This window comes from Triticum dicoccoides, chromosome 3B (assembly GCF_002162155.2).
Source record: "Triticum dicoccoides isolate Atlit2015 ecotype Zavitan chromosome 3B, WEW_v2.0, whole genome shotgun sequence".
In the NCBI taxonomy this organism is placed as follows: Eukaryota; Viridiplantae; Streptophyta; class Magnoliopsida; order Poales; family Poaceae; genus Triticum; species Triticum dicoccoides.
Window position 1 is genome coordinate 434,530,695 of NC_041385.1, and position 27,203 is coordinate 434,557,897.

General features: G+C 49.7%; 1 protein-coding gene across 2 annotated transcripts; it reads left to right on the forward strand.

Annotated features, from left to right (window-relative positions):
- Positions 1-1,062: 1,062 nt before the first annotated feature.
- On the forward strand, positions 1,063-6,315 carry LOC119276373 (auxin efflux carrier component 3a-like). 2 transcript variants are annotated; one of them, XM_037557426.1, is made up of 6 exons: positions 1,063-2,266; positions 2,356-2,623; positions 3,252-3,337; positions 3,473-3,630; positions 4,896-4,972; positions 5,687-6,315. In XM_037557426.1, the coding sequence occupies exons 1-6, from the start codon at positions 1,168-1,170 to the stop codon at positions 5,703-5,705; spliced, it is 1,707 nt and encodes a 568-aa protein (XP_037413323.1). In that variant the 5' UTR covers positions 1,063-1,167; the 3' UTR covers positions 5,706-6,315. The 2 variants fall into 2 exon arrangements, with proteins under 2 accessions (XP_037413323.1, XP_037413322.1); XM_037557425.1 differs by lacking the exon at positions 5,687-6,315 and adding an exon at positions 5,072-5,323.
- Positions 6,316-27,203: the final 20,888 nt, after the last annotated feature.

Genomic DNA, 27,203 nt, shown 5'->3' on the forward strand with positions numbered 1-27,203 from the left:
TTCTTCATTCAAATTACGAATCAGTATAAAGTAGTTGCCTTTTACAAGCATACTGAAACGCAAACACAAAGGACCATGAATACCTAGAATACTCTAAGACAATCATAACACAAGAAGATCTCCGAAGCCCTGTGTCATCATCCCTGAATCTTGAAAGAAGACCCCTGCAGCAGAAGGATCTGCAACCAGTCACAAACAGGTCATCATCTTCGCCCACGGTACAATTGCCGCCACGCTGCTTCCTTCTTTGTTGACACCAGCGCTGAGAAGGCATGGACATCAATCCAACACACCTGCAACAGTCGTCGCCATCTTTGGCTTTGAGTACCGTGAAAAGTGTCCCTTCCAAAAAGAAGAGAACTCGAGTCATCCGACCGGTCCAGCACCACGGCCGGGCCATCCGTCCGGACAAAGCAGGATCTCCCACCAGCATCAGCGCAGAGGAAGGAGAAGAACAGCAGCAGCAAATCATACCAATAAGGAAGAAGAAAGGTCTTCGTCTTCCTGCATTCATCACCCATCTGAGGATCCAAACGGCCAGTGCCGATGGACCTCCAACCACCATAGCCCGCGACCTCGACGAGATCTGGGGATCCCCAACACCGCTGGCTCCTAGAAGAAGGCAAAAGCCTCGCCTGACCGCAAACGGAGCCCGGAGAAACTTATTCCGACGCGACACCACCGCAACGGCCTCGGCAGCGTCTCCCTCAACCCTAACCCTACCACACACCCACCTAGCGAACAGACCCGGGGTTCCCCCTTCCTCCCGCCGCCGGAGCGGCCGACGGAGAGAGAGGGAACCGGCGGCGTCACCGGCGACGCGCAAGGGATCCCGGTCGCCTCCTCCGATCGCCTGATGCGATCCTATTTTTTCGCAACCGTGAGTACTATTGACGGTCCACGTATTACGGAAGCCTTTCCCTTTGCCCTCCCCTCGGCTCGCTCCGCCGATTGTGTGTGCGAAAATCCTACTCCTGGGGCTGCGCCTCTCGAACCACATTCGTCCTGCTGCCATATAAATGGTCAGATCGACCTAGCTAAACCCAGACCCAAATTAATTTTTCCGCTGCTCCCGTGAGCACCACTCTCACAACTCACAAGTCACACCTTCCACTGCGAGGAGGCAGAAGCAAAACCCCGAGCGATAAGCTGCCTCCGGGCGGCAAGATGATATCGTTGCATGACCTGTACACGGTCCTCGCGGCGGTGGTTCCGCTCTACGTGGCGATGATCCTGGCGTACGGCTCGGTGAGGTGGTGGGGCATCTTCACGCCCGACCAGTGCTCCGGCATCAACCGCTTCGTCGCCATCTTCGCCGTGCCGCTGCTCTCCTTCCACTTCATCTCCACCAACGACCCCTACGAGATGAACCTCCGCTTCCTGGCCGCGGACACGCTGCAGAAGCTCCTCGTCCTGGCCCTGCTCGCCGCGTGCTCCCGTCTGATCCCCTCGCGGCTGGACTGGTCCATCACGCTCTTCTCGCTGTCGACGCTGCCCAACACGCTCGTCATGGGGATCCCTCTGCTCGTAGCCATGTACGGCCCCTACGCTGGCTCGCTCATGGTCCAGATTGTCGTGCTCCAGTGCATCATCTGGTACACGCTGCTGCTCTTCCTCTTCGAGTTCCGCGCCGCTCGCATGCTAATCGCTGATCAGTTCCCCGACACCGCGGCGTCCATCGTGTCGCTGCATGTAGACCCCGACGTGGTGTCGCTGGAGGGCGGCCGCGCGGAGACGGAGTCCGAGGTGGCGGCCGACGGGCGGCTGCATGTCACCGTGCGCCGGTCCTCGGTGTCGAGGCGGTCGACGCTGCTGGTGACGCCGCGGCCGTCAAATCTGACGGGCGCGGAGATCTACTCCTTGAGCTCGTCGCAGAACCCCACCCCGCGGGGCTCCAACTTCAACCAGGCGGACTTCTTCGCCGTCGTCGGTGGTGCGCCGCCCGCCAGGGTGGGCGACTCGAGCTTCGGCGCCTCCGAGCACTACTCGGTGCAGTCGTCGCAGAGGCCGACGCCGAGGGAGTCCAACTTGGAGGAGCACTCGGCAGGGCCAAAGCAAGCCATGACAGACGCCGGAGCGCAGCACAACCATGACGCCAAGGAGCTCCACATGTTCGTGTGGAGCTCCAGCGCCTCTCCCGTCTCAGAAGTAGTAAGCGGCTTGCCGGTGTTCAGCGGCGGTACAGACGCAGCGCATCTCGATGCCGCCGCCAAGGAAATCCGCATGGTTGTCCCCGCGGACCCGCCGCAGAATGGCTCATGCAAAGGTTCGTCTCCACATTAATGCCATAGTACGTCCATCACTACTTCACGGGTTTCATGTGCAAGGAAGAGTAAACGACATAGCAACTTGTAGATAACGGGGGCTACACCGCGGCAGCGAGGGGAGGCGGAAAGGCAGTGGAGGACGACGGCGACGCGGTGCAGGCCGGGCCGGACAGGCCGACGGCGAAGCTGAACTCCAGCCCCGGCGATGAGGACGGAGCGGAAACCGGGAAGCACCAAATGCCGCCGGCGAGCGTGATGACACGGCTCATACTAATCATGGTGTGGCGCAAGCTCATCCGCAACCCCAACACCTACTCCAGCCTAATCGGCCTCACCTGGTCCCTCATCGCCTTCCGGTACGTACGTACGGTTCTCCTTCCACTCACGTGGTATGCTTCACCTCATACCAGTAGGAACGTACACTTTTCTTTTGCGGGGTCACTGGCACAAGTTTTTTTTTTTGGCACAAGTTAAGTTAGCCAGGCTGTGTGATTTTACATAGCACAGCGGAGAGGCGGGATGGATCGTTTGCCACTTGGCCAGTGTAAAATCTAGCTATGGATTCGTCTGGTGTGAGATGCGCGATGCTATCGACATTCTTGGCGATAGTATGGTAGGCTGCTTCAACAAGGAGGAGGCAGCAAAACTGTGCGGTGTAGGAGCTTTCTGCCGGTGGGGATAACCGAACCGAAAAAGCAGCTTCTACGTACCCGGACGGTGGTGTTGGCGGGCCAAGCAATCCGCTATTCCCGCGGGGGCCCGTAATGATCGTCCGGACACCAATAATAAAGTTGAAAGTTTGCACGGTGCACGGCTGCACAAGTACTACTGCACAGCTGTTTGGTTAGGCTAATCTCATCACTGTAATAATCATGGCCGTTAGCCTGTTACTACTCGTACATTTTATATCTTGTATAGCGGCTAACGATCTCGTCTTATCCGATCTAACGCATGCACGGGTGGGGTGATGTTCATGGATCGCAGGTGGCACGTCTCCATGCCAACGATGGTCGAGAAGTCCATCTCCATCCTCTCGGACGCTGGGCTGGGGATGGCCATGTTTAGCCTGGGTGGGTGCCCACGCCCCTTGTGCTCCTGTCTCCGCCTAGCCCTACACCGTGTCGCACCGCAATTAATCCTCCCCCCTCGCCCTCCTGCCCACACCCCGCATGCATGCATAACACCGTCAACCTTTGCCTGGGCAGGACTGTTCATGGCGCTGCAGCCGAGCATCATCGCCTGCGGCAACTCCGCCGCCGTCGCCTCCATGGCCGTCCGCTTCCTCGCGGGCCCTGCCATCACTGCTGCCGCGTCAGCCGCCGTCGGTCTCCGTGGGACGCTCCTCAAGGTCGCCATTGTTCAGGTAACTACGCACGCATGCCAGCTAAAAAAACACCACGCATGCATACACGTGAAAAGGTGTTTTTTTTTTTGCATGTTCTCCTAGACGTGGCTAGTTCTCATCTAAACAAGAGTTAATGCTCTTATATTATGGGGCTCCATGGGGCGGAGAGAGTAATATGTCACATTTAATTTTCACACCATTTGAGTTTACGTGAATATTCGTGTGTTACTTTTTTTGTTTTTCTTTACTCAAATATTTGAAAGGTATATAAGTTAGATGTGACTTTGTTAATTCTCATCTAGATGAAGATAGCAAATCCATTTTGTTAAACATCAATTAATCTGTGAAATATACATCAGCGAATTATACCAAATTCGTAGAGTATATGAAGCTCATACGTGAATGGGTACTCGAAAAACGGTTTTGCTAGGCCCTCTCTTATTGTGGGCTGAAGTTTAACTATATATTTTTAACCCCTCCATTCTAGGACTAGAATATAATGTGTATCGGATTTCGTGTAAGTCAAAATTGTGAATTTTTTTACCAAGATCTTTTGATAAAACATAGACATCTTCAATACCAAATAAATAACATATGAAAATACTTTTCGTGATGGATCTAATGATACAAATTTAATACTATACATATTGATATTTTTTTCTAAAACCTGATCAAACATGTACATGTTTGACTTTTAAAACTAATACATCTTTTTTTTTTGAAAAAGAACTAATACATCTTTTATTTTATAATAGAGAGAGTAAATTTTAAACTATACTAAAAAAATACTAGAGAGCCTAACAAACACTGACAGAGGGAGTATATGCTTTTAATAAGGGGATATAGCATTAAAAAATTGTGAATCAGGATATAGCATTAATTAACATAAACAAAATTAATCAATCTAGTTTATGAATAAAAGGGTGCACTATAGTTTTGGGATGAGAGTGTCTCTTTCTGCAGAAGGGGATGAGAGTGTTTATAGAAGCTGCACGCGCATCTTTGAGGGGACACAATTTCCTTACTTCAATAATTGCGTACGTATGTGTGTAGAAAATACCCTTCGCCCCGAATTACTTCTCGCAGAAATGATAAAAAATAGATATATCTAGAAATAAAATATATTTAAATACATCCATTTTCATGATAAGTAATTCCGGACGAAGGGTACTTTTTAATAACTTAATATGTCCTCCGTCCGAAGTTATTTGTCTCTCAAATATAAATAGATGTATATGAGTATATCGAGAATAAGATATCTTTTAATGACATTAATTTGGCAGGCGGCTCTACCACAAGGGATCGTACCTTTTGTTTTCGCCAAGGAATACAACGTCCATCCTGCGATCCTGAGCACTGCGTGAGTGATTTCAAGTTACAATAAATGATGATGCATTGCCGAGTTGTCGCGTTTCGCACTGGGATTACCTTCTAACCATTTGTAAATCTTATTTCACAGCGTTATTTTTGGCATGCTAATAGCTCTTCCTATTACATTGGCCTACTACGCCCTTCTTGGACTGGTACACTGATCAATGGTGCTGCTGAAAACACACAGCAGAGTTAGACGTTTTAGTACTGCTGCAAGATCATACTTGTAAGCTTATAAGCTTAGTCCATGGATCGCACATGGCTTGTAATTTTGGGTCACATGCCTGTGAAAATCCCTTGCGATGGCAAAGCTGCCCTGCAATTTATGGCGTTGCTCACTTATTTTTGGTTCCAGGATTATAGACAGTATTATACATACATGCATATAGCTTAATTAAAACCAGGATCAAGTGACACTTCTGGGGAGCCAGCCTATAGCACCAGGCCATTGGGTTACCAAACAAGCAAAACCTTCTTGATCATGCCTTACCCATGCTATCTCCATCTTGTTTGCATTAGTGTAACTATGTTGTAGTGTGTCCTCGATGCCCACCCTTTGAATGGTCTGATTGTTATTTCCCAATATTGCCTTTACCTCCCACTGCTACCATGCCATGTTCCTGCTTGATGTTCCATGTTCAGCCTTGCTTAGGTGTTTTTTCTTAAAGTGCCAGCTAAGGCTGGAATTTCATTGATTTAGCAGGGAGCAATGGAAAAAGTGACAAATGTGGTGATCCCGGGATCAAGGAGATAAGAAAAGAAATAAGGGAAAAAGAGGGGGTGCCAACTGCACCATATCCGAAGCTACAATCTCATGGTGGATCCCCGAAGGGCCTCTGGAGGAATTTGACACCACTCTCTTGCCACAGGCTAAGATCTCTCCTAATCTCATCCAACACGTCTTGCACCCTTGCCTCGGTTCTCCTGAAAACGCAGTGGTTGCGTTGTTGCCAGATTTTCCACAGTGCAAGCATCACCAAAGCTTTTGTTCCTTTCATGAATGCTGGCTGTGTCACGGAGATCATGGTAGCCACCTTCTCTGGAGAGCTCTTGTCGTTGATTTTGCAAGCATGGTTCAGACCCTGACAGTGCTCCCACGAGGATAGTTCAGCGCAGATCATCCTCGTGAAGGTGCAATCCCAGAATAAGTGCGCAGAGCTCTCAAGGTTTCTAAGGCAGAGCTGGCAGAAGTAGTCGTTTGTCCAGCCTCTCCGCTGAAGACGGTCGTTGCACCACAGCCTGTTCTGGTGGAGGAGCCAAGCAAAAATCTTGAGCTTCGCCGGAGCCCAAGTACCCCAGATCAGGTCCTGGTACATGTATGTCGTCGATCCCAGAAACTGCAAGGTGTAAGCGGAGTGGGAGTTGTACTGGCCTGATCCATCGAAATTCCAACGAATCTGGTCTTGGTCTTCGTCTTGCAGGGTTAGTTGTTGGTTCTGAACAAGGCGATGCAGGTTCAGAACCTCATTGACCAGGTCGTTGGTGTTGCCATGTGCCAGGTCCGAGATCCATCGATTGCCAGCTACTGCTTGAGCCACCGTTCTGCCCTTACATTTTGAATGCTTGAAAAGTGTTAGGAAACAGAACTTGAGCGGCACCGCCCCTAGCCATGAGCTATGCCAGAAGCTCGCCGTCTTGCCGTTGCCAATGGTCACCGTCGTCGCGGCGTTGAAGAGGGTGTGGTCTGAGGCTTCACATGGGGGCTCCGTTCCTACCCAGGGTCGAGAGGGGTTTTTTTCCAGCTGTGCCAGAGCCATCGCAGACGGAGAGCACGACTGAACTTTGACAGGTTCAGTATGCCGAGCCCACCGTGCTCGATCGGGGAGCAGACCCGTTCCCAGTTGACCTTGCAGCTGCCGCCAGAGAGCTCTTGATCCTTTCCCCATAGAAAGCATCGTCTGCACTTGTCAATTTCCTTCAGGAGCTTTTTGGGTACTCGAAGCGCAGTGAGGGCGAAGGTGGGCAGGGCGGAGAGGACGCAGCGAACTAGGACGCGTCTGCCTGCTACGGAGAGCATTCATCCCTTCCATCCCACGAGCCGGTCACGGACGCGGTCGAGGATGAATTGAAGGTGCACTAGGCGTAGCCGGCCCGTGGTGAGGGGTAAACCTAGGTGCCTTGCTTAGGTGTTGCTCGAGTCATGTCTTACCTGGATGTTGCTTCTTGGATTATTAAACTGGCTCTGAAGCACTTTGGTTATCTGGTACTTCTGGAGATAGCGGTGGGAGGCAAGGCTTTGTGCCTCGTTGTTTTGTTCCGCTTGAGTTGAACTAGGACCCAATTTCTTGTTAGCTTGATCCAAGACCGAGCGGGCTAACCTCTCGTGGGAGGTTTTATGCGTGCCCCATCCACCTATTTTCTTAAACTCGGAATTTTCCAAGGGCACACCTAGTTTGGGCTTATCCATTTGGGTATATGCATATTTGCATCTTTCATCATCTTAAAATGGCGGCTTTTACCATTGGGGGATATCCATGATAGATTGCATACATATAGGGAATTCCAGCATCGGCAAGTGGCTACCCTGGTTTTGGGCTCCAATTGACCTTTACCATATGTGCACACTTCTGGGTCCGTCTCGGATCTTCGACCAGACTCTCACGTATAACTAAGTCGGGTGCCTTCCTAGATTTGGATGCAGTGTAGGGGAAGTGTCATAGTCAATCAAAACCCCGCCGATACATGGCATATAATGTACTTAGATGGCCTTTAAGGGATGATCGAACGTGTATGGGTAACTTGGTGCACCACTGCGAGGATAAATCTACTCGAATAGCCGTGCCCGTTGTTATGGACGACTTGGAGCCTTATACCGGTTCAGAGAATAACTTCAATCTAATAATTCTGATTAAAAACTTGCTGACCGTGTGAGTGCCTTATGGGGTTCTTCCTCGTGGGGGATACCGCGGGGGGTGCAAGGTAGTTTATTATTGTGGAATAAGTTAAGTCGACGGAGTAATTGGCTCATATGCCCTCCCTGACCTTAGCTCTGATAGATGCAAGTTGTAGCATGTCTTCATAGAATGCTTAGTGCTTACCGTCGCTAAACCACACCCCCTCATTTGAAATAGTTGCATACTGGCTTAGATCTAATCTAAGCCTTGTGGAGTATGTCATGTACTCACCCTTGCAACTACAAATGACTGCTGGAGAGGACCACTAGTACGATGATGTTGATGCGCCATACTACATTAAGTAATTCGATGGTGACGAGTAGATAGGAGATCCCGGGTGGCAGCATGGAACCTAATGGGATAGGATCCCTGATTTACTTTCGAGCCTCTTAGGCAGTTAATATTTTGTTTGTACCCAGACTATTTGCATTTCATGGATGATGTTACGTTGGACCATGTGGTCCCGTCCATGTAATAATTTGGGTTTTGGCTCATGTGAGCCCCTATCTATATATTGCTTCTTATTAGATGATTATGTGATGTTAATATGATGTAATACCCCGCAGCGTATATCCATGCGTGTATGTTCTGAAGATATACGATGTGGGTAGGATTTGAATGGGCCTCTTTCTCGGGTTGACCTGAAAGGCTAAGCTTGGAATAGTGTGACATATGGATCCTTACATCGAAGGTCATCTCCTTTGTTTGGAGGGAGGCGTACAACTCGCTTGCAACCCAGAACAACAAATTCAAACACAATCTTGAGGAAAGGTGTACCTGTCCAGTTTGTGGAGGCGACAACAAAGACATTTTTCACGCCTTATGCAACTATAAGAATGCAAAAATATTGTGGCGAGCCATGGGCAATCAATGCAAGCTTCCCGTCCTGACAAATATCACATTGGTCGGTGCAGAGTGGTTTGTCCAGCTAGTCTGCGAGGTAAATGAGATGATGCGAGTTTGGCTGTTGATGCTTCTATGGAGGATTTGGCATGTGAGGAATGAAGTACTACACTCAAATCCCACTCCATCGGTTGAGGTTTCTACGAGGTTCTTGACTGGCTACTTATCTTCATTGTACTCCATTATGACCAATCCAGGTGTCAGAGTCGAATCTGTCAAATCTCGGGTAGGGGGTCCCGATCTGATAGCTTTGGCACGATGTAACAGGACAGAGAGGGGACATAATATTTACCAAGGTTCGGGCCCTCTCGAAGAGGTAAAACCCTACGTCCTGCTTTGTTTATATTGATTGTAGATGGGGTACAGATTGCAGGTTGATCTACCTCGAGATCGCATGTGAATGAGTTCTAGGATGTCTAGAATCTGATGTATCGACTAGCCTAGCCTAGGTTTATATAAGAGTATCGGAGGCCTAGGATAACATGAGTCCTAGTTGGCTACGTCGGTGGAGAAGAGTCCGCCACGGATTAGGAGTCTTTGTCTTGACCAGCAAGGCTTGTGGATTTTCCTTGTATGCGCCATGGGCCTTCTTAACGTGGCCCCTTGATGAACCGTCATGGGAGTCCTCGGCCCGCCCCCTAGCCAGGAGATGATGTGGTGAGTACCCACTAGTCCAGAACTCCATCACCAGGCGCAGGCCAAGTACATGGGAATGTGGTTACTAACTCTTGCTTCCTGCATATACAAAACCCACATGTCATAACAACGTGATACTAGATGTAAGCTCTTGGTCCCTTCATGTTCTTGGGCATGTGAAGCTAAACATTGATGGCTCCATGCTCCACGAATGAGCCGGCGAATGTATGGTTATTAGGAATCATGATGGTTCCATTACTTTTTGCTCTTGCCGGCAGTAGGTATCTTGTGATGATATCCCACAGTCTGGAATTCATGCAATTAAACCGGGCCTTTGCTGGCACTGCAATGGAGTGGCCTCCCGATTGTTGTTGAATCGGAATGCCTGGAAGTGCTTTCATTGATCAAAAGCTAGGGGCCTAACAGATCGAAGAATGCTTTCCTGATTAGAGAGACTAAAGATGTTAAGGAGTAACGTGGTTCTTGTATTACTCGTATTCATCGCAGTTCTCGTTGTACTAGGTTTTTTATGGCTAACTTTGGTAGAACGCAAGCTTGTACTGTTGTGTGGCTTGTCTCTAGCCCACAGGGCATCTTGAACACTGCCAGCCAAGATTGTAATCCTTAATCTTTTTCTATAAAAGACAAATTATTCGCAAAAGAAAAGTGTTGTGATGCAAGATATGAACTCCAGGAATGTGGAACTACCTATTTAAACTTTTTTTGAAACGGAGGCAAAAGATTTACCTCATATATTAATTAAGAGGAGAATAAAGTTTTGTTAACAAGACCCCAAAAATAGAATAATTAATCTCTCAGTACAATTGTTACCAATTTTTTTGCACTAGCGGTGATGCACAATTTGACCCGGTCCTTAATTTTCCTTAACAAGACCATCGATTGTGTACTCTTGTGTCAAAATATATGGGTGTTCCTATCATTCCAAATAGTCCAACCAATGAGCATTGTGAGAGATTCCATAATCTTCCTATAGGGGTGTCCTGGTCGGACCGCTTGATCCACCATTTGTTGACAGATCCTTCTAGGTGCTAAGAGGTAGTGTCAAAGACATCAAGGTAGAGCCAATTGTTGACCAAGTTCCAAAGGCGGATTGTGAAGTGGCACTTGAAGAAGAGGTGTGCACCAGACCCTTGCACTTGCTTGCAAAGAGGGCAAAGACTGCAATTTGTCCAACCCCTTTTGGCCAATCTATCGGCGGTACAAATCCTATCTTGAATGGTCAACCAAGCAAAGAACATGACCTTGGGAGGGGCCCAAGTTCTCCAAATCATGTGCTCCATAAGGGCTTAGAATGTTCCTATAAATTGCACTGTGTACACGATAGCTGCGGAGTTAACCCCACTAGTAGTATGCTTCCAAACAATATTGTCTTTGACATGCACGACAAGGTGGAAGTCGTAAAGGATGGTCCAAAGAGCCACAAATTAGCGGATGTGCTCTAAAGTGAAGTTGTTGGGTATCTTAATTTTGGAGACCCAAGCATTCTACTTGAGGGCCTCCGCACCTTCCAACATTTACTCGTGAATGCCTTGATGGTGAGAGGCGATCTCTTTAGGTTTCTGGTTATAGATCCAAGGTGCCTCCCATAATGGAGTTTTAGCTCCATCACCAATGGTGATGTTGGTGCAGCGATAAAGAAGGTCCATGTCATGCTCATCACGCGGGTTGCCCATGCCAACCCATAGTTTTGACAGTTCCTTCCATTCAAACCATGGCCACTAAAGCCTCAAGGTGGGCACAAACTTTGTGGTGTTTAGCACCCTAAGGCCTCCACACTCATAAGGCCGACACATCATATACCATTTAACTTTGCATTTTGCTCTGGTTGTCTTGTCTGACCCGGACCACAGTAAGACCCGATGAAGCTTGCTGGTGTTGTTAAGGGAGATAGGAGGCACAATTAGAGGAGTAAGATCACCTACAACCGGACTTGGCAAATCCGGTCCCTTAAATTCCCACGGACGCGATCAGATGTGTCCGTGGAGTCTGATCGGTCACGCCTCAAATTTCTCTTCTCACAACCGGCACTTCGATAGCATACTTCAAATTCATACAAACTCATGCAACTACGTAATGCATCGGGACAATGGCATTCGACTACCAAAAATTGGCATGTTTACCTACATAGTAGCTATGGAGAAGATCATCCACGAATGCCCTTGCCCTTCCCGGCGCCCTTGCCATCCTTCTCACGGAAGTAGCAACTGAAGATGCAGTACGGATCGAGTCGGATCTGCTCATCGCCAGAGCTGTTTGACCCGCCGCTGTCCTCTTCTCCTCCTTGGGAGGCAGTCCGACCATGGCATGGACCACCCGACTCTGCTCTCGGGTGAGGACGTGTGTGTTCCTCCATTGCCGTTTCTTTACAGTGCCATGCAGATGGCTTCCTCCTCCGCGGCAATGCGCGCCGCCGCCTCAGCCTCCGCCGCCGCCATTTCGCCAGCGAGTCGAGCCTTGGCAGCCCTCATCCTCTCCTTCCCGCTGTTGGGGAACGTAGCAGAAAATATATTTTTTCTACGCATCACCAAGATCAATCTATGGAGTCATCTAGCAATGAGAGAGAGGAGTGCACCTACATACCCTTGTAGATCGCGAGCGGAAGCGCTCAAGAGAACGGGGTTGATGGAGTTGTACTCGTCGTGATCCAAATCACCGATGATTCTAGCGCCGAACGGACGGCACCTCCGCGTTCAACACACGTACGGTTGGGGAAGACGTCTCCTCCTTTTTGATCCAGCAAGGGGGAGGGAGAGGTTGATGGAGATCCAGCAACACGACGGCGTGGTGGTGGAAGCAGCGGTGATCTTGGCAGGGCTTCGCCAAGCTCAGCGAGAGGGAAAGGTGTTACGGAGGGAGAGGGAGGCGCCAGGAGCAGGGGTGCGTAGCCCTCCCTCCCCCCTCTTTATATAGGGGCCCTGGGGGGCGGCCCCCTAGAGATTGAATCTCAAGGGGGGCGGCGGCCAAGGGGGGGACTTGCCCCCCAAGCTAAGTGGGGCGCCCCCCACCCCTAGGGTTTCCAACCCTAGGCGCAGGAGGAGGCCCAAGGGGGGCGCACCAGCCCACCAGGGGCTGGTTCCCTTCCCCACTTCAGCCCATGGGGCCCTCCGGGATAGGTGGCCCCACCCGATGGACCCCTGGGACCCTTCCGGTGGTCCCGGTACAATACCGGTGACCCCTGAAACTTTCCCGATGGCCGAAACTAGACTTCCTATATACAAATCTTCACCTCCGGGCCATTACGGAACTCCTCGTGACGTCCGGGATCTCATCCGGGACTCCGAACAACTTTCGGGTTACCGCATACTAATATCTCTACAACCCTAGCGTCACTGAACCTTAAGTGTGTAGACCCTACGGGTTCGGGAGACATGCAGACATGACCGAGACGACTCTCTGGCCAATAACCAACATCGGGATCTGGATACCCATGTTGGCTCCCACATGCTCCTCGATGATCTCATCGGATGAACCACGATGTCGAGGATTCAAGTAATCCCGTATACAATTCCCTTTGTCAATCGGTACGTTACTTGCCCGAGATTCGATCGTCGGAATCCCAATACCTCGTTCAATCTCGTTACCAGCAAGTCACTTTACTCATACCGTAATGCATGATCCCATTACCAACCACTTGGTCACTTTGAGCTCATTATGATGATGCATTACCGAGTGGGCCCAAAGATACCTCTCCGTCATACGGAGTGACAAATCCCAGTCTCGATTCGATTCAACCCAACAGACACTTTTGAAGATACCTGTAGTATACCTTTATAGCCACCCAGTTATGTTGTGGCGTTTGGTACACCCAAAGCACTCTTACGGTATCCGGGAGTTACACGATCTCATGGTCTAAGGAAATGATACTTGACATTAGAAAAGCTCTAGCAAACGAACTACACGATCTTGTGCTATGCTTAGGATTGGGTCTTGTCCATCACATCATTCTCCCAATGATGTGATCCTGCTATCAATGACATCCAATGTCCATGGTCAAGAAATCGTAACCATCTATTGATAAATGAGCTAGTCAACTAGAGGCTCACTAGGGACATGTTGTGGTCTATGTATTCACACATGTATTACGATTTCTGGATAACACAATTATAGCATGAACTATAGACAATTATCATGAACAAGGAAATATAATAACAACCATTTTATTATTGCCTCTAGGGCATATTTCCAACAGTCTCCCACTTGCACTAGAGTCAATAATCTAGTTATATTGTGATGAATCGAACACCCATAGAGTTCTGGTGTTGATCATGTTTTGCTCGCGGAAGAGGTTTAGTCAACGGATCTGCGACATTCCGATCTGTGTGCACTTTACAAATATCTATGTCTCCATCTTGAACATTTTCACGAATGGAGTTGAAGCGACGCTTGATGTGTCTGGTCTTCTTGTGAAACCTGGGCTCCTTGGCAAGGGCAATGGCTCCAGCGTTGTCACAGAAGAGAGTCATCGGCCCCGACGCATTGGGAATAACTCCTAGGTCGGTAATGAACTCCTTCATCCAGATTGCTTCATGTGCTGCCTCCAAGGCTGCCATGTACTCCGCTTCACATGTAGATCCCGCCACGACGCTTTGCTTGCAACTGCACCAGCTTACTGCCCCACCATTCAAAATATACACGTATCCAGTTTGTGACTTAGAGTCATCCAGATCTGTGTTGAAGCTAGCGTCGACGTAACCCTTTACGACAAGCTCTTCGTCACCTCCATATACGAGAAACATATCCTTAGTCCTTTTCAGGTACTTCAGGATATTCTTGACCTCTGTCCAGTGTTCCATGCTGGGATTACTTTGGTACCTTCCTAACAAACTTACGGCTAGGTTTACATCAGGTCTGGTACATAGCATGGCATACATGATAGACCCTATGGCCGAGGCATAGGGGACGACACTCATCTTTTCTCTATCTTCTGCCGTGGTCGGACATTGAGCCGAGCTCAATTTCACACCTTGCAACATAGGCAAGAACCCCTTCTTAGACTGATCCATATTGAACTTCTTCAATATCTTATCAAGGTATGTGCTTTGTGAAAGACCTATGAGGCGTCTCGATCTATCTCTATAGATCTTGATGCCTAATATGTAAGCAGCTTCTCCAAGGTCCTTCATTGAAAAACACTTATCCAAGTAGGCCTTAATGCTGTCCAAAAGTTCTATATCATTTCCCATCAAAAGTATGTCATCCACATATAATATGAGAAATGCTACAGAGCTCCCACTCACTTTCTTGTAAACGCAGGCTTCTCCATAAATCTGCATAAACCCAAATGCTTTGATCATTTCATTAAAGTGAATGTTCCAACTCCGAGATGCTTGCACCAGCCCATAGATGGAGCGCTGGAGCTTGCATACCTTGTTAGCATTCTTAGGGTCGACAAAACCTTCCGGCTGCATCATATACAATTCTTCCTTAAGAAAACCATTAAGGAATGACGTTTTGACATCCATTTGCCATTCTCATAATCATAGTATGCGGCAATTGCTAACATGATTCAGACGGACTTCAGCTTCGCTACGGGTGAGAAGGTCTCATCGTAGTCAACCCCTTGAACTTGTCAATAACCCTTAGCGACAAGTCGAGCCTTATAGATGGTAACATTACCATCCGCGTCCATCTTCTTCTTAAAGATCCATTTGTTTTCTATCGCTCGCCGATCATCGGGCAAGTCTGTCAAAGTCCATACTTTGTTTTCATGCATGGATCCTATCTCGGATTGCATGGCTTCAAGCCATTTGTTGGAATCTGGGCCCGCCATCGCTTTTTCATAGTTCGAAGGTTCACCGTTGTCTAACAACATGATTTCCAGGATAGGGTTGCCATACCATTCTGGTGTGGAACGTGTCCTTGTGGACCTTTGAAGTTCAGTGCAACTTGATCCGAAGTACCTTGATCATCATCATTAACTTCCTCTCTAGTCGGTGCAGGCACCACAGGAACATCTTCCTGAGTTACGCTACTTTCCGGTTCAAGAGGCAGTACTTCATCGAGTTCTACTTTCCTCCCACTTACTTCTCTCGAGAGAAACTCTTTCTCCAGAAAGGACCCGTTCTTGGCAACAAAGATCTTGCCTTCATATCTGAGGTAGAAGGTATACCCAATGGTTTCCTTAGGGTATCCTATGAAGACGCATTTTTCCGACTTGGGTTCGAGCTTTTCAGGTTGAAGTTTCTTGACATAAGCATCGCATCCCCAAACTTTTAGAAGCGACAGCTTAGGTTTCTTCCCAAACCATAATTCATACGGTGTCGTCTCAACGGATTTAGACGGTGCCCTATTTAAAGTGAATATAGCTATCTCTAGAGCGTATCCCTAAAATGATAGTGGTAAATCGGTGAGTGACATCATAGATTGCACCATATCCAATAGAGTGCGATTACGACGTTCGGACACACCGTTACGCTAAGGTGTTCCAGGCGGCGTGAGTTGTGAAACGATTCCACATTTCCTTAAGTACGTACCAAATTCATGACTTAAATATTCTCCCCCACGATCTGATCGTAAGAACTTTATCTTTCGGTCACGTTGATTCTCTACCTCACTCTGAAATTCCTTGAACTTTTCAAAGGTCTCAGACTTGTGTTTCATCAAGTAGACATACCCATATCTACTCAAGTCATTAGTGAGAGTGAGAACATAACGATAGCCTCCGCGAGCCTCAACGCTCATTGGACCGCACACATCAGTATGTATGATTTCCAATAAGTTGGTTGCTCGCTCAATTGTTCCGGAGAACGGAGTCTCGGTCATTTTGCCCATGAGGCATGGTTCACATGTGTCAAATGATTCGTAATCAAGAGACTCCAAAAGTCCATCAGCATGGAGCTTCTTCATACGTTTGACACCAATGTGACCAAGGCGGCAGTGCCACAAGTATGTGGGACTATCGTTATCAACCTTACATCTTTTTGGTATTCACACTATGAATATGTGTAACATCACGATCGAGATTCATTAAGAATAAACCATTGACCAGCGGGGCATGACCATAAAACATATCTCTCAGATAAATAGAACAACCATTATTCTCGGATTTAAATGAGTAGCCATCTCGTATTAAACGAGATCCAGATACAATGTTCATGCTCAAAGCTGGCACTAAATAACAATTATTGAGGTTTAAAACTAATCTCATAGGTAAATGTAGAGGTAGGGTGCCGACGGTGATCACATCGACCTTGGAACCATTCCTGACGCGCATCGTCACCTCCTCCTTCGCCAGTCTCCGCTTATTTCGCAGCTCCTGTTTTGAGTTACAAATATGAGCAACTGTACCGGTATCAAATACCCAGGAGCTACTACGAGTACTGGTAAGGTACACATCAATTACATGTATATCACATATACCTTTGGTGTTGCCGGCCTTCTTGTCCGGTAAGTACTTGGGGCAGTTCCGCTTCTAGTGTCCGCTTCCCTTGCAATAAAAGCACTCAGTCTCAGGTTTGGGTCCATGCTTGGGCTTCTTCCCGGCAACTGGCTTACCGGGCGCGGCAACTCCCTTGCCGTCCTTCTTGAAGTTCTTCTTACCCTTGCCTTTCTTGAAACTAGTGGTTTTATTGACCATCAACACTTGATGTTCCTTTTTGATCTCCACCTCCGCTGATTTCAGCATTGAATATACCTCAGGAATGGTTTTCACCATCCCTTGCATATTGAAGTTCATCACGAAGCTCTTGTAGCTAGGTGGGAGCGACTGGAGGATTTTGTCGACCACCGCGTCATCCGGGAGATTAACTCCCAGCTGAGATAAGCGGTTGTGCAACCTAGACATTTTGAGTATGTGCTCGCTGACAGAACCATTCTCCTCCATCTTACAACTATAGAACTTGTCGGAGACTTCATATCTCTCGACCCGGGCGTGAGCTTGGAAAACCATTTTCAGCTCTTGGAACATCTCATATGCTCCGTGCTGCTCAAAACGCTTTTGGAGCCCTGGTTCTAAGCTGTAAAGCATGCCGCACTGAACCAGGGAGTAATCATCACTACGCGACTGCCAGGCGTTCATAACGTCTTGAGTTGCTAGGAAAATGGGTGCTTCACCTAGCGGTGCATCTAGGACATATGCTTTCTTGGCAGCTATGAGGATGATCCTCAAGTTCCGGACCCAGTCCGTATAGTTGCTGCCATCGTCTTTCAGCTTAGTTTTCTCTAGGAATGCGTTGAAGTTGAGGCCAACATTAGCGTGGGCCATTTGATGTACAAGACATATTGCAAAGATTTTAGACTAAGTTCATGATAATTAAGTTCATCTAATCAAATTATATAATGAACTCCCACTCAGATAGACATCCCTCTAGTCATCTAACTGATCCATGATCCGAGTCAACTAGGCCGTGTCCGATCATCACGTGAGACGGACTAGTCATCATCGGTGAACATCTTCATGTTGATCGTATCTTCTATACGACTCATGTTCGACCTTTCGGTCTCTGGTGTTCCGAGGCCATGTCTGTACATGCTAGGCTCGTCAAGTCAACCTAAGTGTTTTGCATGTGTAAATCTGGCTTACACCCGTTGTATGTGAACGTTAGAATCTATCACACCCGATCATCACGTGGTGCTTCGAGACAACGCACTTTCGCAACGGCGCACAGTTAGGGGAAACACTTTCTTGAAATTATTATAAGGGATCATCTTATTTACTACCGTCGTACTAAGCAAATAAGAAGCAAAACATGATAAACATCACATGCAATCAAATAGTGACATGATATGGCCAATATCATTTTGCTCCTTTTGATCTCCATCTTCGGGGCGCCATGATCATCATCGTCACCGGCATGACACCATGATCTCCATCATCATGATCTCCATCATCATGATCTCCATCATCGTGTCTTCATGAAGTTGTCACACCAATGATTACTTCTACTTCTATGGCTAACGGTTTAGCAATAAAGTAAAGTAATTACATGGCGTTATTCAATGACACGCGGGTCATACAAAAAATAAAGACAACTCCTATGGCTCCTGCCAGTTGTCATACTCATCGACATGCAAGTCATGATTCCTATTACAAGAACATGATCAATCTCATACATCACATATATTTCATTCATCACATCCTTTTGGCCATATCACATCACAAGGCATATGCTGCAAAAACAAGTTAGACGTCCTCTAATTATTGTTGCATGTTTTTTACGTGGCTGCTATAGGTTACTAGCAAGAACGTTTCTTACCTACGCCAAAACCACAATGTGATATGCCAATTTCTACTTACCCTTCATAAGGACCCTTTTCATCGAATCCGATCCGACTAAAGTGGGAGAGACAGACACCCGCTAGCCACCTTATGCAACTAGTGCATGTCAGTCGGTGGAACCTGTCTCACGTAAGCGTACGTGTAAGGTCGGTCCGGGCGCTTCATCCCACGATGCCGCCGAAACAAGATAAGACTAGTAGTGGCAAGAAAATTGACAGAACAAACACCCACAACAATTTTGTGTTCTACTCGTGCATAGAAACTACGCATAGACCTAGCTCATGATGACACTGTTGGGGAACGTAGCAGAAAATAAAAAAAATTCTACGCATCACCAAGATCAATCTATGGAGTCATCTAGCAACGAGAGAGAGGAGTGCATCTACATACCCTTGTAGATCGAGAGCGGAAGTGTTCAAGAGAACGAGGTTGATGGAGTCGTACTCGTCGTGATCCAAATCACCGATGATTCTAGCGTCGAACGGACGGCACCTCCGTGTTCAATACACGTACGGTTGGGGAATACGTCTCCTCCTTCTTGATCCAGCAAGGGGGAGGGAGAGGTTGATGGAGATCCAGCAGCACGACAGCGTGGTGGTGGAAGCAGCGGTGATCTCGGCAGGGCTTCGCCAAGCTTAGCGAGAGGGAGAGGTGTTACGGAGGGAGAGGAAGACGCCAGGAGCAAGGGTGCGTGGCCCTCCCTCCCCCCTCTTTATATAGGGGCCCTGGGGGGGCGCCGGCCCCCTAGAGATTGAATCTCAAGGGGGGGGCGGCGGCCAAGGGGGGGACTTGCCCCCAAGCCAAGTGGGGCGCCCCCACCCCTAGGGTTTCCAACCCTAGGCGCAGGGGGAGGCCCAAGGGGAGCGCACCAGCCCACCAGAGGCTGGTTCCCTTCCCCACTTCAGCCCATGGGGCCCTCCGGGATAGGTGGCCCCACCCGGTGGACCCCCGGGACCCTTCCGGTGGTCCCGGTACAATACCGGTGAACCCCGAAACTTTCCCGATGGCCGAAACTGGACTTCCTATATACAAATCTTCACCTCCGGACCATTCAGGAACTCCTCGTGACGTCCGGGATCTCGTCCGGGACTCCGAACAACTTTCAGGTTACCGCATACTAATATCTCTACAACCCTAGTGTCATCGAACCTTAAGTGTGTAGACCCTACGAGTTCGGGAGACACGCAGACATGACCGAGACGACTCTCTGGCCAATAACCAACAGCGGGATCTGGATACCCATGTTGGCTTCCTCATGCTCCTCGATGATCTCATCGGATGAACCACGATGTCGAGGATTCAAGTAATCCCGTATACAATTCCCTTTGTCAATCGGTACGTTACTTGCCCGAATTCGATCGTCGGTATCCCAATACCTCGTCCAATCTCGTTACCGGCAAGTCACTTTACTTGTACCGTAATGCACGATCCCGTGACCAACCACTTGGTCACTTTGAGCTCATTATGATGATGCATTACCGAGTGGGCCCAGAGATACCTCTCCGTCATACGGAGTGACAAATTCCAGTCTCGATTTGAGTCAACCCAACAGACACTTTCGAAGATACTTGTAGTATACCTTTATAGCCACCCAGTTACGTTGTGACGTTTGGTACACCCAAAGCACTCTTACGGTATCCGGGAGTTACACGATCTCATGGTCTAAGGAAATGATACTTGACATTACAAAAGCTCTAGCAAACGAACTACACGATCTTGTGCTATGCTTAGGATTGGGTCTTTTCCATCACATCATTCTCCCAATGATGTGATCCCATTATCAATGACATCCAATGTCTATGGTCAGGAAACCGTAACCATCTATTGATAAACGAGCTAGTCAACTAGAGGCTCACAAGGGACATGTTGTGGTCTATGTATTTACACATGTATTACAATTTCCGGATAACACAATTATAGCATGAACAATAGATAATTATCATGAACAAAGAAATATAATAATAACCATTTTATTATTGCCTCTAGGGCATATTTTCAACACCCGCGGCGGTCACACCGGTCCCGGTTGGACTCGTATTCCAGGAGAGTATTAGGTGGTACCACACCTAAAATGCTCCCATGATACCAACTTCAATAAAACAATTTTACACGTTTCAAACAATTCTGAATTTTTTTATGAATGTTCACTACGTATGTGACTACAACCCCTAAAAAATCAGATCCAAATTTAAAATACACATTGAGAAACGAAAATGACAAATCAAGCATGAATAGTGTCACAAAAGGACAAAAGCAAAATTGACACTATTCACATGTGAATTGTCTTTTTGTTTCTCAATGTACATTTCAAATTCGAAGCTAAAACTTTTATAGAATGTACAAACATTCCTTGTGAACATTTATGATTTCATTCAGAATGTTTTGAAACATTTTAAATTGTTGAAATGGTATCATGGGAGCATTTAGGGTGTGGTATCACTAGATATTCTCTCCTCGTATTCTACCTGACCAGTGATGAGGAAAGGGAGATTGAAAGGCTCCCGCGGTGATCCAGCCCTTGAGGATCAAAGCGCCCGATGCACCGACGCAATGGGCTCGCGCCGTTGGTCGGGCGCTGTCCTCCCGGGAGCGGCGGAGTGCAATGCGAACGGTCATTGCCTCCTCCCTACTGCACGGGACGACACCCTAGTCGACGGATCTATAGTGCTCGTCGTCGGATCCGCTGCTCGCCATGCCAGAGAAGGCCGGAGATCGCCGGACGGGAGCTCGGGTGACGGAGGGGAGTGGCTAGGGTTTGGTCCGGCGAGCGGATGGGGACGAATATATGTGGGGTCTGGTGGGCTAGCGTGGGTGGGGGATGACGTGGTGGACACGTCGGGGCGCCCCCATATGCTCCCCAGATTTGGGCTAGATACAACGGTGCCGGTCAGTCCAGGCGTTTGAGCCCGTTTGAGATACCCGTCTGGGTCGCATTTTCATGACCGGTCAGGGACCGGGCCATCCGCCCGGATATTTTAGATGAGTTTGGAGCGCCCCGCTGTAGATGCTCTAATGTAGTACTCTCTCCATCCCAAAATAAGTGCCCAACTTTAGTAGGAAGTATATCACTTGCGTGGTGAGGACCGACTTGGCGAGAGCGGTGCGACCAATGACGGTGATGTTGCTCCCATCCCAAGTATCCTCGAATTTAAGTGGTAGGGTTAGAGCAACTCCAATGCAGTGACCCAAACGGACACGTATGTTGTCCGTTTTTGCCCGTTAGGGCCGCCTGTCCGCCTAGCGGACATGGGGTAGACACCGCGGGCACCCAACACACGAACACAAAAGTGGAGAGAGCGGACAATAGCTACACCGACGTCGGTGACACCTCCTCGCGCCGCCCCTCCGTTCCCCCTCGCGCACCCGTGCCCTTCTGCTCCCCCTCGCGCCATCGGGCCCCTCAGCTCCCCCTCGCGCTGGTGTGCCCCTTCGCTCCCCTTGCGCCCTCGACCCCGTAAGATCCCCATCGCATCGAGTAGGGCTAGAAAAAAAGCTCGAAGCTCGCGAGCTAAACGAGTAGCTCGTGACTCGGCTCGAATTGACTCGAGCTCGAAGAATAACGAGTCGAGCCGAGCTTTAGTTTAAGATCGTTTATAGGCCAAGTTAAACGAGCCAATCTCACGAGTACTCGTGTAACTCGTTAGGCTCGGTACAAAAGATCAGCCACTTCCAATACAAAAAAAGATCAACCACTCAGCACCATATGTCCCAAGCGCACAACACAAGGCCCAGCCATTGAAGGCCCAGCCTCCTAGGAGACTCATGTATTTCTAGGAAATTACAATTGTTTAGTGATATATGTGTTTAATATATACATAATCATTTTTATCATATTTGAGGGTTTTATGTTCATATCTTTAACAAGCTTAACAAGCTAAATGAGTCAGCCCGCGAGTTATACGAGTCGAGCCAATCTTGGGTTTGAGCTCGTTATAGTAACGAGTCGAGTTGAGCTAGCTCGTTAACGAAACGAGCTCTAGTGAGTCAACTCGGCTCGAATTCCAGCCCTAGCGGCGAGCACGGCTGGGTGGCGCCGCAGTTCCTCAGCGTGCGACGCAAAGAGGCTCGAGCGGACCGCCGACGCTGGCGCCGCCGACGCGAAGGCCGAGTAGGAGTACCCGTGCGCGTGGGTCGGGAACGCAGACGACTTGGCCTGGTGGTCGACGCGGAAGATGTAAGTCTTCCTTGTCTGTCCGCTGACTCCGAGCATGGTTCGCGGCAGTGTCGGGTGAGCACGAGGAGGAGTGGCAGGAAGCGGCGGGGGGCGGCCACTGGTGCAGCCGGCGGCGGCTACGGAGATCTTCCCGGTGAGCGCGGTGGCGGCATCTGCAGGTGGCCTCGCCGGTGAGCGGCGATGGAGATCTCCCCGGCGAGCGCTGAGGCGACGGTCTGCGCAGGAGGCTCGCCGGTGAGTTCAACGGCGGCTTGCCCAGGTGGCCTCGCTGGTGCGCTGGTCGTCATTGTGGTAGTTGTGGAGGCAGAAGCCCACGGTCACTGGTACGTGGAGCCAGTGCGGACACGAGCGGACGAGAGCAGACGACGGGAGCGTCCGCTTCTGTCTGTCGCAGACTCATTTCTCGTCCATATTTGAGCCCAGTTTGGGTCGAAACGGACGATAAACGGACACGAAGCGGACACCTTGTCCGTTTTAGTCGCCCAATTACGTCAAGTTTTTTATCTGGATGACCCAAACAGATAAAATGAATCACTGGGTTGGAGTTGCTCTTACAGCCATAGGGGTGCTTACCATTGCACCAAGGGATCGTTCTCAGTACTATAAGCTTGTTCACACTGCGGAATTTCTAGTTCATGCATCAATTGGCAGCAATGTTGGGCTTATGGCTCTGTCACATTTCATGGACGTCGGTGCTTAACTGGCAGTCTAAAATAGGCCCATTTTAACTAGTCAAGTCACATGTGAGGAATCAGGAGATTCTCAAAAAAAAAGTGAGGAATGAGGAGCCATGCATGACCTACCTGGCCTATGCTTCTTCCGGAATGGCGACGGCAAGATCGTGGAGGGGCGACATCTGCGGTCCGTCGAGAGGATCCAAAGCGGGAGTGAGATGGTGCTTCTCGACTGCATCGTCCGTGTCGGCGTCCGTGTCTATCCGGATCGGCGACGTCTTACACTAGCGCTGGGTGCCCTATCACCGATGTCGCGGTCACCCTCGACGTCTCTCTCCCCGCCGAGCTCTGGATGGCGATTTGAGCCATTAACCGACATCGATGAGGAGGCGGGCGAGGTCTTGGAACCGGGTCGTTTGGTCAATGAGATGGTGGATACTGTACTCGCCGGTGATGTTCTTGGAGGCTGTGTCGATCTCTCGGAGGGACCCTGGTCGGTAGTGCGGCCGAGGAGGAAGAAGATGGATTCGGAGCTTCTGCATGAGTTCTGGAACAACGTGGGATTCCCTACGCCGGCGTCCAGGACGTGGGAGCGGGGCAGCTGCAGTTCAGCAAAGGTAGAGAAAGTTCTTGCTAACGATTGTTCGCTTCTATTCAGGGATGGGACGCGTGCTGGAGCAGCTGCGTCACTGGACGTGCAGCGGCCGCCGCCGGCTCCGGCGCAGCTACGTCGAGGGGTCTGCATCAGGCCATGGAAGGGGCCTCTGCCGCGGCCCAGGATAACGCCGCCACCGGCGTTGGCTGCGTTCCTGCCGGCCTGCCGAGCGGGTGCGTCGTCATCGGCGGTGACCGGTCAAACGGAAGAAACGGGCGCTGCTGCTGTTCAAACGACGCTGCATCGGGCTGCATGCGTTGATGATCGCGTTGATTGCGCGGACGTTCAATCTAAGCTGCACCGAACTACGAACCTGCTGCAGGCTCATGGGCCCAGCGAGAGATTGGCCACACAGGCCGCGCGTATGGGCCGTATGCTGAGGAGGGCGGACATGTTCCAGCACGGGGTCCTGCGGCGCCCTAGCCTCGTCTGCGGGGTTCGCATCTTCACTACTCGTCTTCCCCGCCGCCGCTTTCCTACGCTACGATGTTGCGCCGACCAACGCCTCAAATGGCTGGCCGGAATGGCAACCCGCCCAAGGGTGCTCCGCCGGTGGGACAAGCAACTGCAAGCCCCTGACTCTCTGCCGGCTTTGGCGTTGCCGCCGGCCCTATGAGTTTTGGTGCGTCGCTGGCTTCAAGCTCCAACGCTCCTCCTTCCATCCAGCGGGTCACGGCCTCGGCACCGCCACCAGTCATTTTCGGTGCCGCCAACCAGCCTGCCCCCGAGGGGCCCCCTGCTCGCCGCCACAAGAACAAGCGCAAGGGGGGACGTCGTGATGCCGCTACTGCTGGTGCCGTCCCTCCGGCTGCGCGCCCTTCGCCGACGTTCCCGCCTCCAGCCGTGGTGGCAGATCCAGAGGCTCAGAATCAAGATTCCCGCGACATCAATACGGTGGCTTTGGCCACTGTTGACGCTACCGGACATGTACCGAAGAATAAAAGAACTGGCCTTTGGTGTTTCAAATGCAGAACAAAAGATCATCTCTCCAAAGATTGCACGGTCATTCACTACTGTCACATTTGCAACAATAACAAGCACCCGTTGCATCATTGTACTGTTCTCAAGCAACCAAGGCCTATTGCATCGCTCGATGGATGCGGTTTGGTTAACGCAATGTTCGTGCATTTATCGGACTCGTTGTTCAAGGAGCATCTTGCGCCACCAACTTTGCCGACTGCATTGGTTATAATTCCTGGTGGTTCTTTATCAGCTGCGGTAGTGGAGGCCGAGGTTGCTAAGATCGCCTCGGTCCAGACCTCATGAAAGTGGGAAGCTGTTCCTCATGGAGCCAATACTTTCTTAGTTTCCTTCCCGTCCTTGGAGATTTTGCAGCATGTGGCAGCTTTTGAGTACAATGTCAAATCCCATGACGTGAAGATTGCTTTTAGTGAATGGAAAGTTGAGGCGGCTCCATCACTACTTCCTCTGCAGCCAGTATGGGTTCATGTCACAGGTGTCCCGCCACCTCTCCGCCATTTCCTTGGTCTGTGGGCAGTAGGATCAGTTATTGGTGCCACGCAGGATGTTGACTTAGTTTCCTTGCGCCGCCATGGTCTTGTGCGAATCCAAGTGGCTGTTCACTCCTTGGATATCTTCTCCAAGAAGGATGGGTCTGATGAAGCCTCGGTCTCCTCTGATGTTTATGTCAAGCTCAACGGATATGCATTTCGGTTTGTACTGGAGGAGGATGATTTCGTCCCCGGTGCTGACTTTATTCCGCGGATTTGGGAGCATCACGATGACGGGCATGACGATGGTGCTAACCGGGACGAGGATATGCCAGACAGGGAAGCAAGCAAGAGACCAAAAGGTGCCCATTATGATGGTGGAAGTATGGTGTCGGGGCCTCAAACAACCACCGTTCCCATGCAGACTTCTCAGTTGGGCTATGACTTTGTTACACTTCCACACCAAACCAATAAAGTGGAAAACTTTGCTCTTGATGTGCCAGTATCAGCTCGAGTGCAACCCACGATGACCCCTACTTGTGAAGTGCTGCGATCGGACGTTGATCCTTCAGTACAGAGAACTACTCTGCTGCATATGCACGCGGCGGCTACATCGCCCATGCGAGCGGCTGTGGAGGCGCCGTTTGGAGGGAGTGCAAAACATCCATCCATGGACGTGCATGGGGATGCTGCGGAGGCTTGCATGCATGCATGTGCTCCCATGCGTGATGTGCATGGGGCGGCTGCTCATGTGTGCATGGCACGGGTGCGCAAGGATGATAGTGCATTTGCACCGCATGATGCTGATGCAGCCTCTCTGCTGGTGTAGCCGTCCGGGCGCGCGGTTGCACCGCCAGCTGAGCAGGCGGCAACTGCTGCTTCGGTTTGCATGTGCGGATCCTCGACGGTGCCTGCGGCAGCTTCTCCAACTCAAGCTTCGGCCGCCGTGGTTCCTCTTGGTCCGACGGTGGTCTGTGCGACTACTTCTGCCTCGGCACCAATTGTGACAGTTCGGACTTCTTCAAGAGTGCAGAATTCTCCACTTGTGGCTGAACCGAAGGCATCAACGGGTACTATGTCCGGAGGGCTGGCTTCGCCCCTTCGACGTAGTAACCGTCATTCCATTTCCACCGATGGCTCCTCTACGACTGATGAGCATTCACTTGCGAAAGCAATGCACCGCCAAGCCTCGAGGAATTTGGACCCCACACCAGGTACTTCTTTCGTGCAATCTTTTCTTTCCTTTTCGGATACTCGTATTTCTACTAGCTTAAAGAATGTGGGTGTATCTATGGGAAAGAATGGTGATGGAATTAACCTGTCGGTTGGGGCACTTAAACACATGGAGATTGACCGTTTAAAGGTTTCTCTGAAGTGTAATAACACCCTACCTAACCGAGGAGGATGATGAAACGGATGCCAAATATGATGGTCCACTCATCTCCCACTTGGTTGGTGAGGTTACTGAGGTTGGATTAGATGACGCAAGACCTGGGTCAACGTGGAAATCTAAATCGCATTCCTCTAAAAAGAAAAAAAAGCGCCCAACAAGGTGAAATGTTTACACTCCAATCCGAGTTTCCACATGAGAGGCA

Bases quoted from the DNA above. Each gene is read 5' to 3' on its own strand.
- LOC119276373 (XM_037557425.1), top strand. From the start codon at position 1,168: ATGATATCGTTGCATGACCTGTACACGGTCCTCGCGGCGGTGGTTCCG. The intron at 3,631-4,895 runs GTAACTACGCAC...TTAATTTGGCAG, and splicing joins TCAAGGTCGCCATTGTTCAG to GCGGCTCTACCACAAGGGAT. The intron at 4,973-5,071 runs GTGAGTGATTTC...CTTATTTCACAG, and splicing joins CCTGCGATCCTGAGCACTGC to CGTTATTTTTGGCATGCTAA.